The 18,235-nt window shown below is 37.8% G+C and overlaps 2 protein-coding genes across 2 annotated transcripts; one reads left to right on the forward strand and one right to left on the reverse strand.

Annotated features, from left to right (window-relative positions):
• The first annotated feature begins 570 nt into the window (after positions 1 to 570).
• cdca9 (cell division cycle associated 9) lies at positions 571 to 3,567 on the forward strand. Its single transcript, XM_083550260.1, has 10 exons — positions 571 to 730; positions 833 to 964; positions 1,048 to 1,088; positions 1,213 to 1,264; positions 2,129 to 2,196; positions 2,288 to 2,337; positions 2,977 to 3,063; positions 3,144 to 3,216; positions 3,295 to 3,381; positions 3,460 to 3,567. The coding sequence occupies exons 1-10, from the start codon at positions 613 to 615 to the stop codon at positions 3,508 to 3,510; spliced, it is 759 nt and encodes a 252-aa protein (XP_083406386.1). The 5' UTR covers positions 571 to 612; the 3' UTR covers positions 3,511 to 3,567.
• A 2,243-nt stretch (positions 3,568 to 5,810) lies between these two features.
• On the reverse strand, positions 5,811 to 16,976 carry dnaja2a (DnaJ heat shock protein family (Hsp40) member A2a). Its single transcript, XM_083550259.1, has 9 exons — positions 15,318 to 16,976; positions 13,052 to 13,111; positions 12,392 to 12,618; positions 12,118 to 12,198; positions 11,517 to 11,650; positions 11,163 to 11,359; positions 10,080 to 10,224; positions 9,867 to 9,994; positions 5,811 to 6,843 (listed from the first exon to the last, which is right to left on the reverse strand). Exons 1-9 carry the CDS (start codon positions 15,393 to 15,395, stop codon positions 6,655 to 6,657), a joined length of 1,239 nt encoding a protein of 412 aa, XP_083406385.1. The 5' UTR covers positions 15,396 to 16,976; the 3' UTR covers positions 5,811 to 6,654.
• Positions 16,977 to 18,235: the final 1,259 nt, after the last annotated feature.

Here is an 18,235-nt window from a genome sequence, read left to right on the forward strand (position 1 = left end):
TATACCATCTTAAATGTCCTTTTCTTTATTTAATTATTTATTAAGAGCATAACATTTTTTTTGTACCTTGAATAAATCAGTAGAATGTTGCTAAGAGGTAGAAACCTTAAATTCAGAACATCATTATCTTGATTTGAACAAGAAATGCACACAAAATAAGACAGCAGTGCGTCAGTGGATCTGTCAAGTACAGACAATCTATACATTTAAAATCATTTTTTGTTCTATAATCTATCACTGAATTTAAGCTATTTTAAGACCGTTTAAGATATGTTCTCTATAGCATTGAAAAGAGTATTTGGAAACCATAAAACATTTGTTTAAAAACAGGAATTCTGATGTAAATTGTTTTTGTGTGTTTTCACTAGTAGAACCTTTGAAGAAACTTCTACCAGATGGATTTATAAACCAATTTAATAGAAATACATTAACAGTCCTACTAGTATCAGTAGTATATGAATACAAGTAATGGTAAACATTTGAGATTTAGCCAAACACATTCATTGTTGCAGTTCATCCCGTCTGATTGTTGCTGCACCTGTTGTTAATCAAGTCAGTCACTAACCATGAGTTTAAAGCCAGGTTCAGTGGTGAGGTGTGATTTTTGGGAACATGGCTGCCAAAAGAACTCGTAAAGGAAGTCAAAGCTCTGAAGGTCTCCAGAGAGACCAAGCAGCTGATAAACTCAGGAAAAGGAAAGCACTGTTCATCCAGCAGTTTGAGAAAGAAGGTTGATTTTTTTTTTTTTCTTTCCCCACAGTTCTATTAATATCATGCTTATTGTCAACAAATCCATGTGTGTTATAAGGCTGAATGTGTGTTTTTGTAACAGCACAGGAAAGAATAAATGAAATGGAGGCCAAAATGGATAAATTAATGGCGACACTGGACAGAGCAGTGAAAATAGAGATGATGAAACTGCCTCAGTCGCTTCATACAACGCTGATTAAAGATATAATGAGTGGTAGGATTAGAGCAAATAAAATGCTTTAAGTAGATAAAATGTCAACTTGTACATTTCCTAGTTAACGTAAATATGTTTTTCAGCACAGGATGCATCTGTTGGGGACGTTACAATGGCCATTGGGGTGAGTTTAAGTGATGTCTCCACCTTGTGGGCAGTTTGTACAACTGCGTTTATTTTTTATTTTATTTTTTGCTTTTATTCTCTTGTGTACGTTTATCTTTAAAATGTTGTATAATTTCTCGCAGGCTGTGTCTCCGGAGATTAGCAAGCCACTCAGCAGAAAGCCCAGCAAAAAAGGTGACACTTATAAGTTTTAAGGAGTCAGAGAAAAAGGTGTTGAGAACGTGTGTGTGTGTGTGTGTGTGGATGGATGGTTGGATGGATGGATGGATCAAAATATCATAAAAGCTTAAAAAAAAACTATAAATATGTACACCAAATCATTGCACATAGAAAAACTATGCGCTCCAAAGTACTAAAACTTAACTCTAGTAGAAACTAATGGCACTGGAGCTTGTTTTGTTGCTGTTTGTGCAATCAAAAGCAAACATTGTGCTGTTTATTTGCTTTGTTTTTTGACCAAGTCATGATGTGGAATGACCAACAAAGTTCTGACACTGGTCATGCAAAATATGTTGCTGAAAATAAGCCCTACCCTGAAAATAAGCCCTAGTTAAGATGGTCTGCCGGCATTATGGTAGTGCCATAGATATGTATTAAATATACACACTATGTATTAAATGATAAGATATTAAAATATTTATTATAGTAATATAATCATAGTATAATTTATTAAAAATTATATTTATATAATACCGGTAATATAAATTATAATTACCGTAAATATTTTTAAATACCCAAGTGGGTGCCTTCTGTACGAAAGTTACGGTAAACAGTTGACCAATCAGAGAACAGGTTGTGTCCAAGTGTATAATTTATAGAATTTAGTACAGTACCAAACGTAAATAAATGGGGAAAGTATGCATCATTTATTCATTCTTGGGAACCACTAAAGTTGAAGTCTTTGATAGATATATATATATATATATTTCATTCATTCATCCATGGTATTTTTATTCAGGTTTAAAATGTCTAAAGACACAATCACATCGTATTTGTCCATTCTTACTGTGTCCCTCTGTCCTGTTTGCCATTCTTAAGGTAAGTCAAGTACCACAACGACAGTAGCAGCCCAAAGATCTACAGGTCTCAAGACTGATGATAATAAGGTATGAATCTTTCACATGACCTGTAATTTATATTAATTAATTTGTTATTTGAAGTTTTTTCCCTTTTTTTTTTTTTTTTAACAAAATATAGAAAAGGACCAAGAAGAAAATGCAGGCCAGTAACAGCACTGGGAATTTAAGGTAAAGTCGATAGGATCAGTCTTGCATCAATACATTACTTTTGTAATTTACAAAATGGATGTCTACTATGTTTAAATGTTAAACAAATTCAAACAAAAGTTTGTGTATGTGTGAATGGTTAATGAAATGTAGGGGAATTTTACATGCATATCTCACAAAAGTGATTACACCACTCGCATTTCAGCAACCATTTTAGTATCTTCTCAAAGGACAATACTATAGAAATGAAACAAATATATTTTCAGTCACCGTGTAGCTTGTAAAGCAGTGTATTTACTGTCCTCTAAAAAGAAGTCTAAACTGGCAGAAAATGTGACTACACCCTAAGTGAGGTCAAAATTGCAATGTTTAATATGAAAATGACCTTTCTCAAAAGCTTTGAAACGAAGTCAATGTTGTACAGTACACATTTTAACTGCTAGTGCGTTATACTGCTTTTTAAAAGTAGAATTCTACTTATTTCAAATGTATTAATGATTCACATGCACTGATTTTAGTTTAGTTGTGCTGTAATGTTGGCATTAACTCAAACTATGGTTAATTACTGTTTGAAACCAAAGTAACAGGAATTATTTTGAGACAGCATTTAAAGCCTGTAAATTTTTCATTTTTATTTTTTTCTTTTCCCCTCCTGCCCAGATGTGTCTCAACAATCAGTGCTAAAAGAACTCAAGGTCGTGTGATGAAGCTGAGTGACCAAACTCTTCTGCTAGGTGGTAATATAAGGTAAGACTTCAATATTGGAAAAACCCAGGATACATCTTCTAAAGCGAAAGCAAATCTCTTGTACGTTTTGTTTTCTGCAGATTTCAAAGTCGGTCATTAAGTGATGATCTCTCAGGACTTGCTACTGCCACGATCACAACCTCTCTTGGAGAGGTAAGAGCGGCTACCTTGGGTTTGACCTTGAAGAAATTTAATGTGCCTAAAATGTCTGGCTTTTGTGTCGATTGCTAGACCTTGTTCCTGTCAGAGGAGACTAAAGATGAAGTTAAACTTGAACTGTTGGATGAGCTGGCTTTATGCCAGATGCAAAAGATTAAGGTGAGAAACATGCAAATTCTGTCTAATGCTGCGGTTTGGTATTATGTTTTTATTTGTCTGATGTCTGTTTGTTTGCAGGAGCTGATGGAGTACCTGTGCAACAAAGTCAAGCTGAAAAATGCTCCCTAAAATCTCAATTTAATACTTGTTTTAATTTTAAATATTAAAATAATAAATATTTAAAAACGTTGTGCATTACTGAACAAATGACATATTGCTTTTCAGATTAGATTTAAATCACTAACAGATGTATTAACAGGTGCATTTTTAAATAAAAAAAGGCAGCAAATTGTGGAATAACTTGATCAATTAGTCAGTAGAATGTAATTAGCAGCCCCTGACACACTAAGGATATACACTGGAGATAAAAATTAGAACAATTTCTAAACAATTGAACATTTCTGAAATAGTTATCTTCACTGCTCAATAGTTAAGGGACTTTTTGTCCTGTCTATACCATGCTACCAGAACACCTTTTCCACAAAATAACTAGGGCATTTTAAAAATAAATAAATAAAAATTTGCAGAAAACATACTGATCAAAATTAGAGCACACTTTCAGCTACCTCCCAGTTATTGGTGTTAATCTGGTACCTGGTGCTAATTTCCTTGATTATCTGTCAAACCCTATTTAACTGGCTGCCTAACTTCCAGTTTCACTGACTCTCCAAGATGGTGGGCTGTTCTAAAGTGACAGCCTCCGGCAGCAGGTTGACCAGATGAAGGCCAAAGGGATGACCCTATCAGCCATAGCAAGACAAGTGGGTCGTTCCAAATCTGTGATTTCAAGAATATTGAATCTTTACATCACAAACTCCAAGTCCGCCAAGAAGGCTGGTCGTCCACGGAAGACAAATACAAGAGGGGACAGGATACTGCAAAGGATCTCAATGGGCAAGCGTTTCCACACTGCAGCTGAATTTCTGACCAGTTCAGCGCTGAACAGGGTAAGGATCCATCTCGTCATACAGTGTCTCGACGTTTAAGAGCATTTGGACTGAAAGCCGACTCTGCAGTGACCAAACCTCTCATTAGCAGAAAGAATCAAAAGGCTACACTAAGCTTCGCTGAGGAGCATGTTGTGTGGACAGAGAACTGGTCCAAAGTTCACTTCAGTGATGAAAGCAAGTTTAATTTATTTGGGTCCGATGGGAAACATTGTTTGGCGACAAACTGGAGAAAGACTGAACCCAAAGTGTGTAAAGAAGTCAGTGAAAAGTGGAGGAGGAAGTGTCATGGTTTGGGGCAGGTTTTCTGCAGGAGTTGGGCCTCTTATACAGCTACATGGCAGAGTGAATGCAAATGTTTATCAGAACCTTCAACAACAGATGGTTCCTTCCCTGCGTTCATCACCCAATCAGCCCGCAGTGTTCCTGCAGGACAACGCTCCATGTCACACAGCAAAACGGGTAAAGCAGTTGCTTGAAACTGAAAACATTGAAATAATGACATGGCCTGCCCGGAGTCCTGATCTCAACCCAATAGAGAACCTCTGGAAAATCCTTGGTGACAAAGTTATGGCCAAGAAACCCACTACAGTCACCAAACTGTGGAGGAGACTGGAAGAAGAGTGGACCAAAATCACACGAGAGCAGTGTGAGAGACTAGTGCTGTCCTGTGGCCACAGATCCATTCAGAGCAGAGGCCTGTACACTTCCTACTAATTGCTGACTGTTGTAACCTTTAGAAAAATATGGTTGTAATCTTTTTCCATGCTACAGTCATTGTTCTCTAATTTTGATCAGTGTGTTTTCTGCAAAATGTTTTTTTTGGAAATGCGTTAGTTATTTTGTGGAGAAGGTGTTCTGGTAGCATGGTATAGACAGGACAAAAACTCCAACTGTTGAGCAGTGAAGATGACATTTCAGAATTGTTTAATTGTTTAAATTGTTCTAATTTTGATCGCCAGTGTATAATTCCCCCTCTTCAATTTTGACTTTGTACAATTAATAGGGTGAATTATCTGAACTTGTATTTACCTAATTTAAAACCTGGCAGACCACATGATTGTACTGATATGTAAAACCATTAACTCCCAAAAGCGTGTACTTTCAATCACACAAATATACTTTCATAGGTGACCAGCTGAATTTCCCCAGAAAGTATTCACTTAACCATTAAATGTAACTGGAGAGAAAAAACATGTCATGGTTATTACTCTGGAGAGTCCACAACATTCATCCTGCACATTGAATTTAAGGGAGTTGTCTTAAATACTGTCAGAAAGTGGGCCTGTGTGTTGATACAGCTTCATCTCAAAGTAAAAATATCTGCTTAATTATGAGCTGCATGTACTTTTAGCTGCTGAAACTGTTCGCCTGATTCAATTAACATAGAACATGAGCACAAGATGAAAAGCTTCATTCAATGCTTTAGCATGTCATGTAAACAAAATCAAAATTTCCCAAAAGGAAGAAATGTTTAAACTGTTTGGAGAGATATTGTTTTTATTTAACAATTTCATAAACATTTTTCCACAGAAGGTATACACCTACAGCTGCTTTTCACCCAGTTTCATTATACGATTTTTTGGATGTTTCAGTGCTTTCCCAGCATGCACCTGGGCTGAAGACAGATACAGGCAAGTGAAGGTTTTATTTAATCTAGATAACTGCAGCTCATAAAGCTTAAATGACAACACTTTAATTCTTTACACAATGCTGTAGACTCTTGTTCCAGATCTTAAAATATAACAGAAAAGAAACAAAACAAAAAAGTAAAAATCTACAAAGTAAAGTGGTAAAAATCAATCAAGCACAAATGCATACAAACCAACCTAAAAATGTGATGAATATTATGTCCCAAAGGTGTGTGTATTTTTTCAAGGACTTTTCTCTTTTACAGTCTCATTCTCTCTCTCACTTACTTTCACACAAACACTCTTACAAATAAAGAGGCTCGAATCCAAGGCCAGAACTGCACATTGGTATTAGTTTTAAATTAACTCTAAATACTATGCTGACAGCAGCAACAAAAATGCAAATTACACACCAAGTAAAAGAGAAACGACCTTTTTTTTTCTTCTTCTCTGTCTGATATTAGGTCACCTGTATATGAAACTAGAAGGGCAGGGCAGAACAGAGGAAAGGGGGGAGGATCTACAGGCTCATATGTGCGTTCGCTGAGGAAAGCAGTGTACTCGCTGTTTGAGGTAAACACTAAATCAGACAGAAGAAAAAAAAAATTAAAAAACACCCACACCTTTGTTGTTCTGCTGTTGTGCAACTAGAACATTTTCCTTCTCTGGATCCAGACAGGTTGTGGTAGTCATGATTACTGATGGGCGCACTGCACCCCTGGGCCATGATGGCCACCCTCTTCGTCAGAACTGTCATTGTAGGCTTCACGCCGATGGCTGCCAGATGAGCTTTGGCTCATGTCAAATTCCTGCAGGTCCACTTCCTCTGTCTCACCGGAGATTACAGGAGCCTCAGAACGTGAGGGCAGCAGATCCTCCAATTCCTGTGGGTGAAAAGATTATTTAAAGCTCAAAAACAAACAGGGCACGACCTCTAGCTTGGGGTAATAACGTTTTGTGAAGGTTCTTCAGTCTAAATTCCTAAAAGCTGATTAATTCACTAATCTGACTTGCTGGTAAAACTACCCAGTAAAAGACCTGCTGAGCAAAACTGCTCTTACCAAAATCTTCTAAAAAAAATAAATAAATAAATAACTAAGCCCCTAAAATACTTGTCAATTCATATAATTATTCTGAACACCACACCAGCATTAAGATATGTGAAGTTTTGTTCATTATATATATATATATATATATATATATATATATATATATATATATATATATATATATATATATATATATATATATATATATATACACACACACACACACACACACACACACACAGGGTACGGAAAGTATTCAGACCCCCTTAAATTTTTCACTCTGTTATATTGCAGCCATTTCCTAAAATCATTTAAGTTCATTCTTCTTCCTCATGAATGTACACACAGCTCCCCATATTGACAGAAAAACACAGAATTGTTGACATTGTTGCAGATTTATTAAAAAAGAAAAACTGAAATATCACATGGTCCTAAGTATTCAGACCCTTTGCTGTGACACTCATATTTAACTCAGGTGCTTTCCATTTCTTCTGATCATCCTTGAGATGGTTCTACACCTTCATTTGAGTCCAGCTGTGTTTGATTATACTGATTGGACTTGATTAGGAAAGCCACACACCTGTCTATATAAGACCTTCCAGATCACAATGCATGTCAGAGCAAATGAGAATCATGAGGTCAAAGGAACTGCCCGAAGAGCTCAGAGACAGAATTGTGGCAAGGCACAGATCTGGCCAAGGTTACAAAAAGATTTCTGCTGCACTTAAGGTTCCTAAGAGCACAGTGGCCTCCATAATCCTCAAATGGAAGACGTTTGGGACGACCAGAACCCTTCCTAGAGCTGGCCGTCCGGCCAAACTGAGCTATCGGGGGAGAAGAGCCTTGGTGAGAGAGGTAAAGAAGAACCCAAAGATCACTGTGGCTGAGCTCCAGAGAGGCAGTCAGGAGATGGGAGAAAGTTGTAGAAAGTCAACCATCACTGCAGCCCTCCACCAGTCGGGGCTTTATGGCAGAGTGGCCCGACGGAAGCCTCTCCTCAGTGTAAGACACATGAAAGCCCGCATGGAGTTTGCTAAAAAACACCTGAAGGACTCCAAGATGGTGAGAAATAAGATTCTCTGGTCTGATGAGACCAAAATAGAACTTTTTGGCCTTAATTCTAAGCGGTATGTGTGGAGAAAACCAGGCACTGCTCATCACCTGTCCAATACAGTCCCAACAGTGAAGCATGGTGGTGGCATCATCATCATGCTGTGGGCGTGTTTTTCAGCTGCAGGGACAGGACGACTGGTTGCAATCGAGGGAAAGATGAATGCGGCCAAGTACAGGGATATCCTGGACAAAAACCTTCTCCAGAGTGCTCTGGACCTCAGACTGGGCCGAAGGTTTACCTTCCAACAAGACAATGACCCTAAGCACACAGCTAAAATAACGAAGGAGTGGCTTCACAACAATTCCGTGACTGTTCTTGAATGGAGCATCTCTGGAGAGACCTAAAAATGGCTGTCCACCAACGTTTACCATCCAACCTGACAGAACTGGAGAGGACCTGCAAGGAGGAATGGCAGAGGATCCCCAAATCCAGGTGTGAAAGACTTGTTGCATCTTTCCCAAAAAGACTCCTGGCTGTATTAGATCAATAGGGTGCTTCTACTAAATACTGAGCAAAGGGTCTGAATACTTAGGACAATGAGATATTTCAGTTTTTCCTATTTAATAAATCTAAAACAATGTCAACAATTCTGTGTTTTTCTTTCAGTATGGGGTGCTATGTGTACATTCATGAGGAAGAAGAATGAACCTAAATGATTTTAGCAAATGGCTGCAATATAACAAAGTGAAAAATTTAAGGGGGTCTGAATACTTTCCGTACCCACTGTGTGTGTGTGTGTGTATAATATATATATATATATATATATATATATATATATATATATATATATATATATATATATATATATATATATATATATATATACACACACACACACACACACACACACACAGATAACAGCAAGTCACATGACTTACACATACAAATTTAAACTGAACTAGATACATCATCTAAAGTAAAACATCTTTACATTAGAGACAAAAAAGACTTGATTCTGATGGTCCTGAACACTTGAACATGCTCTTTTTCCCAAAAAACCACTACATCGAGAGTGTTTAAATCTCTCTTCTACACCTCTGTACTCACAGCTTCTCAAATTCTGCATGTACCGTATTTTCCGGACTATAAGCCGCTACTTTTTCCCCCACGCTTTAAACCCCGCGGCTTAAACAATGAAGCGGCTAATTTATGGATTATTAAATCAGATGCGCCCTCACTGAATCGGGCCGCACCACATCATAAATATGGACGAGGTTCCTCTGACGTTTGACCTGCCGCTCACTCGGACTGTCTACAGGAAATCGTCACGCTGAAAACAACCGGGCATGAAAAAAAACGCACTTCACCTGTGTTCTGAGCTGCACGGCATCGGGAGAAAAGATTCACCGATGGTGATTTTTAAACGCACGACGATGCAAAAAACAAAAACAAAAAAAAAACGAGAGAAATTGTGAAAGGAAGGAGGAAGACAGTGAACAATTACTTTCTTGATAGGCTACTGTTTAGATACAAGCCGTGTAACAGACACTGTCTTTTGTTAAATCCTGTGTAAAGTTCATTAGTTTCAGTGTAGACACGAAACATGCGGCTTATAAACAGGTGCGGCTTATTTATGTTCAAAATAAAAATCTGTGTCAAATTCAGTGGGTGCGGCTTATATTCGGGTGCGTTTAATAGTCTGGAAATGACGGTAGTCAGATTTCTTACATAAATCATTTAATTCCCACATTTAGAAAGAGGTGCTTTACTCAAAGGATCTGCAATTGTGTATCATTATGCTCACCGATAATTTCTTTGGACTGATCCAGTTGTTTTCTGGAAACTGAACATCGAATTTGATGAATAGATCTCCTTTCTCAAAGGGGTTGCGGTAATGTGGCATCCCCTCACCTCTCACAACTCTGGAAGAACCTGCAACACAATTTTTATAATCCATTTGCATGACATGATAAACTGCTTATAACCAGACAGAGCATCTTGTGTGCACATCACTCACCTGGCTCGATGACTTTGCCAGCTGGATATTTCACCACAATCTGTCTGCCATCCAGATGCTTCAGGACAAACTGAAATCCACAAAGCGCTTCAGCCAGGCCGATCTTGTGAGTCATATGCAGGTCATGTCCATCTCTTTTATATGTCTAGAAAAAGAAGACAAACACAAAGAGGATTACAGCTATGCTCCACTGCTTAATACAAAATGTGCTGTGACCACGGCTTGAACAATCAATCGTCACTTCACTTCTACATTGTCAAGAAAACAATTTGCATAAAAAAAAAAAAAACTCTATCTTTAGCACACATGTGACTATCAGAGAACCAATTACATTCAAGATGCCTTTAAAATATCCAACAACAAAAAAAGCCTATGCTAAAATAGCACTTCCCCTTAACCCTCTCTCATCTGTCTCCATGAAAGCTTGTCAGTATGATCTGCCAGGCTATTTTGAAAAGGGCTTCAGAAGCTTCTAGGCCTGGACGTGACAGGAACAGAGGGGCTACGGCTACAAGTCAAACAAAGAGCTGCCGACATCCGTATAAAACAACTGAACTCAAAGAAAAAATATAAATAAATCATTGCCATAAGATATAAATCTGCCACTGGAACTCTATAAAATCTCCCAAGAACTTTTGCGAGCTACATCAGGAAGAATAAAGCTTTACAAAAATCAAATGCACTCATCACAATCCAACAGCTCAGATGCCAGGTGTTTTCTCCCGATTGAGTGCTGGTGAACAGAAACTAATGATGGGTGAGCTCTAGATAACAGACAAATTGGTCATGACACTCAGTCGCTGCAATCGGTGTTGCTAACCCACACAATTAAGAGAGTTTGCAGTAAATTAGGCTCCAACCTGCAGTTCCATTCAACCAGTAAAGACATGATACACTATACAACCACAGAATGTTCTAGAATGTCTCTGTAGTCTGTGGCATTACAATGACCATCCACTGGTACCAAGAGACCCAAACCAATTAAAGAATGACAATGCCCCTGAGAAGCACTCAAAAATCCAATCAAAGAACCAAATGCTCTTTTTATTGTACCCTTTTATTATAGGGAGATGAATTGCATACCTCATGCTCCTTCTCCTGCAGAACGAGGACAATGTCTCCAGGTTCCACACCAGGTGCCTGATCCGCTTCTCCACCAAAAGTAATCTTCTGGCCGTGTTTCATGCCTTTGTCCACATGCACCTCCAGGATCTTTACATCCTTCACCACCTTTTTCCCCTCACACTTTTTACAGCGGTCTTTCTCACTGATCACCTCACCTACAAACACACGATTCTAATGGTTTTACACACATTCGCTGCTGATACAATGGTCCAATGCACAAACATTACCAGTTACTGCTGTTGAATAATATATAAAAAAAAATAAAAATAAAATAAAAGATTTGCAGGTCTGGGATCTAGCCTTCCTACTTACCTTCACCATTGCAGTCAGTGCAGACAGACTGCATCTGTTGGACCATTCCAGGAGCCAACTGTCTGATCATAATGCGCATACCACGTCCCCGGCAAGTCACACACTTCTGCACTGCACCAGTCTTCCCCCCCTGGCTGCAAACATCGAACAAAGTTTTTCAATTTAATAATTCTAACAAAAAGATAAATGCTACTGCACTTTACACAGCACTGGAGGAGTCTACAATCTGATTGGTCTGAAGGTGTTAATTCTCTACAACAGCAGCTGTGACAGAAATGCTGTTAAGAAAACCCACAGAATTATGTACATATTAAAGCAGTTGTTCTAATATTATATATGTTAGGAGCTCATTCTCAGGATGATGGATGTTCCACAAACGCATATATAATGCCTATAAACCTTTTAAAAACTAATTTCTATAAAAGATAAATGTCTTTATTTAACATGTATGAAAGGAGTCTCCAGTGTTAGCACTTTTCAGGAGTAAAGCTATGACCAGGTTTTCCAACAGCTTCATAGATCTGATTTTTTATTTTTTTTAACATTGCTAATATTTGGTAATATCACCAACTAGATAAATCATCTGGTTTCAAATACTTACCCATTACAAGTGCTACAAAGAACATTCTTGCTCAGTTGTAATTTAGTTGTTTTGCCATTATATAGATCTTCAAGTGATACCCTAGAAATAAAAAACAAAGATATCACAAACACAAAAATGTATTATAATAAACACACAAATGTACTGTGCTATTAAGAAAATGATCAGCACTACATGTAAATAAAGTAATATGGCAACTGAAGTCGAGGACGAATAATCTATGTCGATTTCTATTTCTACATGCTTCTAAACTGCTGAAAATACAAAGACTTACTTAAGAGGGTGAACCATGTCCTCCCCTCTCCGCCGGCCACCGTTTCGGCTGCGTCCCTGACCACCCATAAAGCCAAAGAGGCCACCACCGAAAATGTGAGAGAAGATGTCGTCCATGCCGGGTCCTCCTCCGCCCCCTTCTCGCAGTCCTTGTTCTCCATAACGGTCGTACAGCTCCTTCTTCTCTGGGTTAGTTAGCACTTCATACGCAAAGCTGATCTCTTTGAACTGAATTAAAATGACAGCTCTCAATTATTTGATCATATCTGCTTACTTATCTCCAAGATTAAGTATGATTACAGCACAGAAGAGTGCAATCTAAGCATTAACACATTACTATAAAAAAAAAAAACATCAGACCATTAATTAATGCTTATAGCCGTACAACTGCATCATTCAAATTAAGATAATTTTCTTTTAATTGTTTCCTGAAAACTAATTACATAAAACTTGCAAAAACCTAACTTTCTTATTTCCATTAACTTAGTTGTGGAGTTACACAATGATATAGATCCTGAGAACCTTAAACATATGTCTCTAAAAGTGATTTAAAGATAAATACTAGTACATTCCTCAGAACTAAGGTACAACTGGAGTAATATTTTGGGATCATCTGAATTACAACAAAAGATTGTAGTTCTACCAGAACTTAAATATTTACCTTGTCTCCAGCATTTGGGTTCTTGTCAGGGTGATACTCCTTTGCTAATTTGCGGTAGGCCTGAAATAAATGAATGTTATAAATAGTTACACAGATTCTACCAGGTAGGGATTTCTAAACAATGAAAGGTATCCTAATATGGACATTAAGGAATATAGCAAATGTGTAAGTTGTATTCAATTCCAGACTTGTCAGAATACACACTTAAGACAATTGCTTTAACAAGGTCAGACTAAAATAACAGAACAAGGTCAATAAGATGGTCTACTCTAGTCTGAACAGTAATATTACTACACCATACATTTATAGTTGTGTGACAAATTGTGGATCTTAGTACAGGGGTCTTTAGTCTTATTCAGAAAGAGTCACTATGTCTGCAGGCTTTCATTCCAGCCAAACGGGATTCACGCCCTTTTCCACTTGTTAAATTAAGTAAGACTTCTTATTTAACAGGAATAAAAGCCTGCAGTTACATCGGTCCTTTGATAAGATGGAAGACCTCTATTCTGGTTTCTAGCTTTACATTTGATTCAAAAGGGAAAAGTTGGCTAGTGTCTAAATCATCAACATTAAAAAGAAGTGAGCTTCTTCATGAGTAAATGTTTCCTTGACTCCTCTCTACCACAACCTCAATTCTCACAGAGGTTCCATGAATAAAAGTTACCTTAATCAAATCCTATAAAATCATCTCATATATGCATTTGCAGCAACCATCAACTCTACACTGCAGGCTCAAATAATGATTTACCGAGTTTACTTCCAGTAACCATTATGCAGCAGTTCAGCTCCAACCTATGTGTGTGTGTGTGTGTGTGTGTATTTATATTGTCAGTTAGTACAATGCAACTGTTTGCACTTCTGGTAGATGCAAAATGTTAATTTTTTACACATTTACTATGCAATAACAAACTTACACCAATCAATCAATTTATATACCGACAACCCATCTATCCATCAATCTACTCACCTATTCATCTATCTATGTGAACAGGCGAATCTATATAACGTCACACAGCGACTTTCACTGAAAAAGTCACCACCACTAATGCCTGTATTCCTACAGTTTAGACCCCGGATGATCCCTGGGCATCACTACTTAATTATAATATTGATTATAGTTTAACCATAATATGGGGGTTTTCTAATTGCTCAGTTCGAGCGTAAATAAAATAAAAAATATTGAATGATGTTCAAAACCACACACAGAAAAGGAAAACGCTATTGGACTAACTGCGGGATCTGACCACAGTTGCGCAATTTCATCTTTTCATTATGAACAACTTTTGTTCGCTCCACACAGGCAATGCTGGCAGAGCGACACATTCTGCGTAATCAGTTATTTTGCACGTTTTTCTTGGTAACCATGACGGTTACGTGGAAAGACAACGAAACAAGGCCCGCTAAAGCACACAGAGCTAGCTAGCTAGCTAACTGCAACCCCATGCTTTTAAATAAAATATAAACATGTTGTACTGCTCCGTACACAATTCAACAGGATATAAACATACCAAAATAAAAGGTTGTCAAATAAATATGTTTTTGTATAATTAATAAACAACACTTTGTCAGTTAAATCCTAACTGCGTGTGAGTTGACCTCGTTTCTGTTTGATTACAAATGATCCCTTGCCGTTTATTAAATGATCACAAAAATAATGAATTACTCGTGTAAACACGTGAAAGGTTGTAGTAATTACGACCAAGTTCGCTTTGTGTGTAAATTAATAAGACAGAAAGCGGTTTGCTAGCACAAGCCGGTGAACAGGCCGGTTTAACAACAACGTGCTAATCAGGCTAGCGATAGTAAAGCTAGTGAAAAATAACCTTACAGCTAAATTTGGGCAGTAAAATTCGTTAAAAACAAACATACAAATAGCACATGAAGAAAAATTTATATTAAAATAAAATCAGAACTTTATAGGTGTATTTATATATTAACATCGGGTACCGGCTAAATCTACCGACTAGGCCTCGTTGCACAGCCATACGGCAATACTAACAGACAAATCCCAAATAGCTTTCTCGACCCCTACATAGTGCACACATGCCAATACTGTCAGCGCCTATCTAGTGGTCCCCAACAGGAACGACTCAGCAATTTGGGACACGACCCCTACGCCTGTTAGCAAATTAGCTATGTGGCTAATCCGTCCTTCCTGCTTCTGGTGGCCACACGCCGGTGTCAGATTGAGGTGTGGAATAAAGTGTTTCGGCAACGTTACTCGATGGCTAACTAACAACGAACGATTTCTGCTACTTTTATTTACCTTCTTAAGCTCATTTTCGGACGCTGAAGGAGACACGCCGAGAATGTCGTAGAGTTTTGTGTCAGCAACGTTCGCCATGGTGAAGCTCAGCGCAGGGAGGTGAAGAGAGAAAACAGACGCATGCGCAATGGGACTACTTTAACCTCCTGGGGCGGTAGAAGCCTAACGCGCATGCGCATTGTTTAGCATGTCGGGCTTCCTTCAAGGTACTCCTTGGTTATGGTGAAACGCGTTTCCGAATTATTTGAGCCGAAGATGCCGTGAATTTTTAATATAAAGCTGAGGAAAATGATGCAACACATAAGGAATACAGTAGACAGGACGACATAAAGTGCTCATATGAGTGTGACAAGTGCAAAAAAAAACAACAATAAATACGAAGGCAATAAACACATGTCAGGTATACAGGACCAAAGTGAGTGGAACAATCACTGCATTTTTTTCCTGCAAATGATTGGCTATAAATGCTGTTACAACTTTAAACACGTCAAGTTTATTTCTATAGCGCTTTTCACAAGAGACATTGTCTCAAAGCAGCTTTGTAGAAATCAGCAGTCAAGGTGAATGGTGTGCATTTATCCCTAATAAGCAGCCGTGGCGACTGTGGCAAGGTAAAACTCGCTTAGATGTTATGAGGAAGAAACCTTGAGAGGAACCAGACTCAAAAAGGGGAACCCATCCTTATTTGGGTGACATCAAGAGTGTGATTATAGTCTTTAAACAGTACAGAACACTGGAGAGAGAGAACTAACATGAGCACTGGAGTGTAAGATTACAAATAATGTTCTTTTTACAGTCTTATACAGTCATTGTGGTTATAAAACTAGGAGCTACTGAGCAACTCATAAAATAGCACAACATTTGTGATCATCACAGATCCAACACCAGCTTCTCCCTGCCAGAGCCTTTAAACACTTCAGGAGGTCCAATGTCAAAACTCCACACATGTAGTGGGATCCAATTGGCACTGGTACGTCTCTAGATGGTTCGGGATGTTTGCGAGTTTGGCATCTACTTCTTTAAAGGTCCATAATCTTCATGAGGTGGGACCTGACTGGAGCTGGCCAAACCTCAGGATGCCTCGGGATAGGGAGAGAAAGAGAAGCAGTGGAGAGAAATTAGCGTAGCTGCTGTTCATGATATTAACAGCACAAGTTAATAATGTGCATGTGATCAGATGTTTTGGAGCACAAGTTTATGATGTGAGACGTATGTTATGTGTAGGCTTTGCTAAAAAGATAAGTTTTTAATCTGCACTTAAACTGGGAGAGTGTGTCTGAGCCCCGAACACTGTCAGGAAGACCATTTCAAAGTTTAGGAGCTAAATGTGAGAATGATCTACCGCCTTTAGTGGATTTTGCTGTTCTAGGAACTACTAGATGTCCAGAGTTTTGAGATCTCAGCGAACGTGACGGTTTGTAGCATGTTAAAAGACTGGATAGATACATGGGAGCAAAACCGTTTAGTGTTATAAGTAAGGAGTATCGTTGTTTGTAGTCGATTCGAAACTTGACAGGTAGCCAGTGTAGGGACGATAAGATTGAAGGAACACACACTTACTATGTTCAGAAAGAAAGCTCAAGTCCAGTTTCTGGTGTATTGAATTAAAGCAGGAAATATTTTTCTAAAACAAGCCAACAGTAAATAACTAATGCATATCAGAAATTCGACACTTTCTAGTTATGTTTTACCCTTCAATCTCTGCAGAAATTACCATAATAATTATTCAATCAATCAAGCTTTATTTGTATAGCGCCTTACAGCAACCGAAACCAAGGACACAGAAATTAAAGGAGCTGCACTCCTTCACCTGCTGAAACAGCATTTGACACATTCAAATACACATTTATACTCATATGATATATTCACTAACTACAATTATATATTTATTAATGGACGACATACTGTGCTATTAAACTGTTTAATGCAACTATCTGAGAGACTCCAGTTCTTTTTTTTTACTTGCTTACTAGATTTCCCAATGCTCATAACTTGAAATGCACATTAAACATTATTCACAATGTGAAACTGAAAAAGCATTGCATTTTTAATCACTAATTAAAAAAATTATTTACCTAAGTAATATTAGTCAGTGATTAACCCACAAGCTTACAATCTTAAGCTTGCTTCTATTACTGCTGCCGAATTATGCACTATTTAGTTATTTATATATTTTATTATTAGATTTTAATAACTAATTCAATAATGAATTAATTATAGTTCTCTTTTGTACTGTATAAGATATACAGTAGGTTTACTGGTCGGTGATATGATGTGTTTTGTGTATTTGTCCCACACTGTCTTGTATTGTCTGTTTGCACTTGTATTGTCTTTTGTCTTGCACTGTTTGGACTCGGTTGCAGACGATGCACTTTCTGTGGCGAGGACAATTTACTTTAGTCCTAGTTCTGTGTTTTGTGATGTAGCACCACTGTTCTGGAGAAACACTGTCTCATTTTCACTGTGTACTGCGTCAGATATATATGGTTGAATATATATAAAAGCTTTAATGGCAATAAAAGCTTTTTGACTTGACTTTTAATTACAACTCCACAGTAAATCGTAGGAGATCATGAATGCACCATAATGTTTCCTTGATGATTCACTTTATGATTTCCCCTCAGTTTTCCCCGCTAGCGTCACATTTTGTGTAGGTTGTTAGACATATTTTAACCCGGAAAAAATTCAATATGAATAACAAACACCGTAGAATATTATTAGACATGTAGAACCTCATGTGAGGCGTATGGGCCATTAAATCAGTAACCACTGCTACTACTACTAACAAGAACGATAACAGAGTATAATGTAGAACTTGTGTTCATAGTAATGGACTTCACAGTGCAATACCACACATGACCAGCTTTTTTTATGTTCCGGTCTTTAATACTGAATTAAACTAACCATTTTATACAACA

This window comes from Silurus aristotelis (assembly GCF_946808225.1).
Source record: "Silurus aristotelis genome assembly, chromosome: 9".
Classification (NCBI taxonomy): domain Eukaryota; kingdom Metazoa; phylum Chordata; class Actinopteri; order Siluriformes; family Siluridae; genus Silurus; species Silurus aristotelis.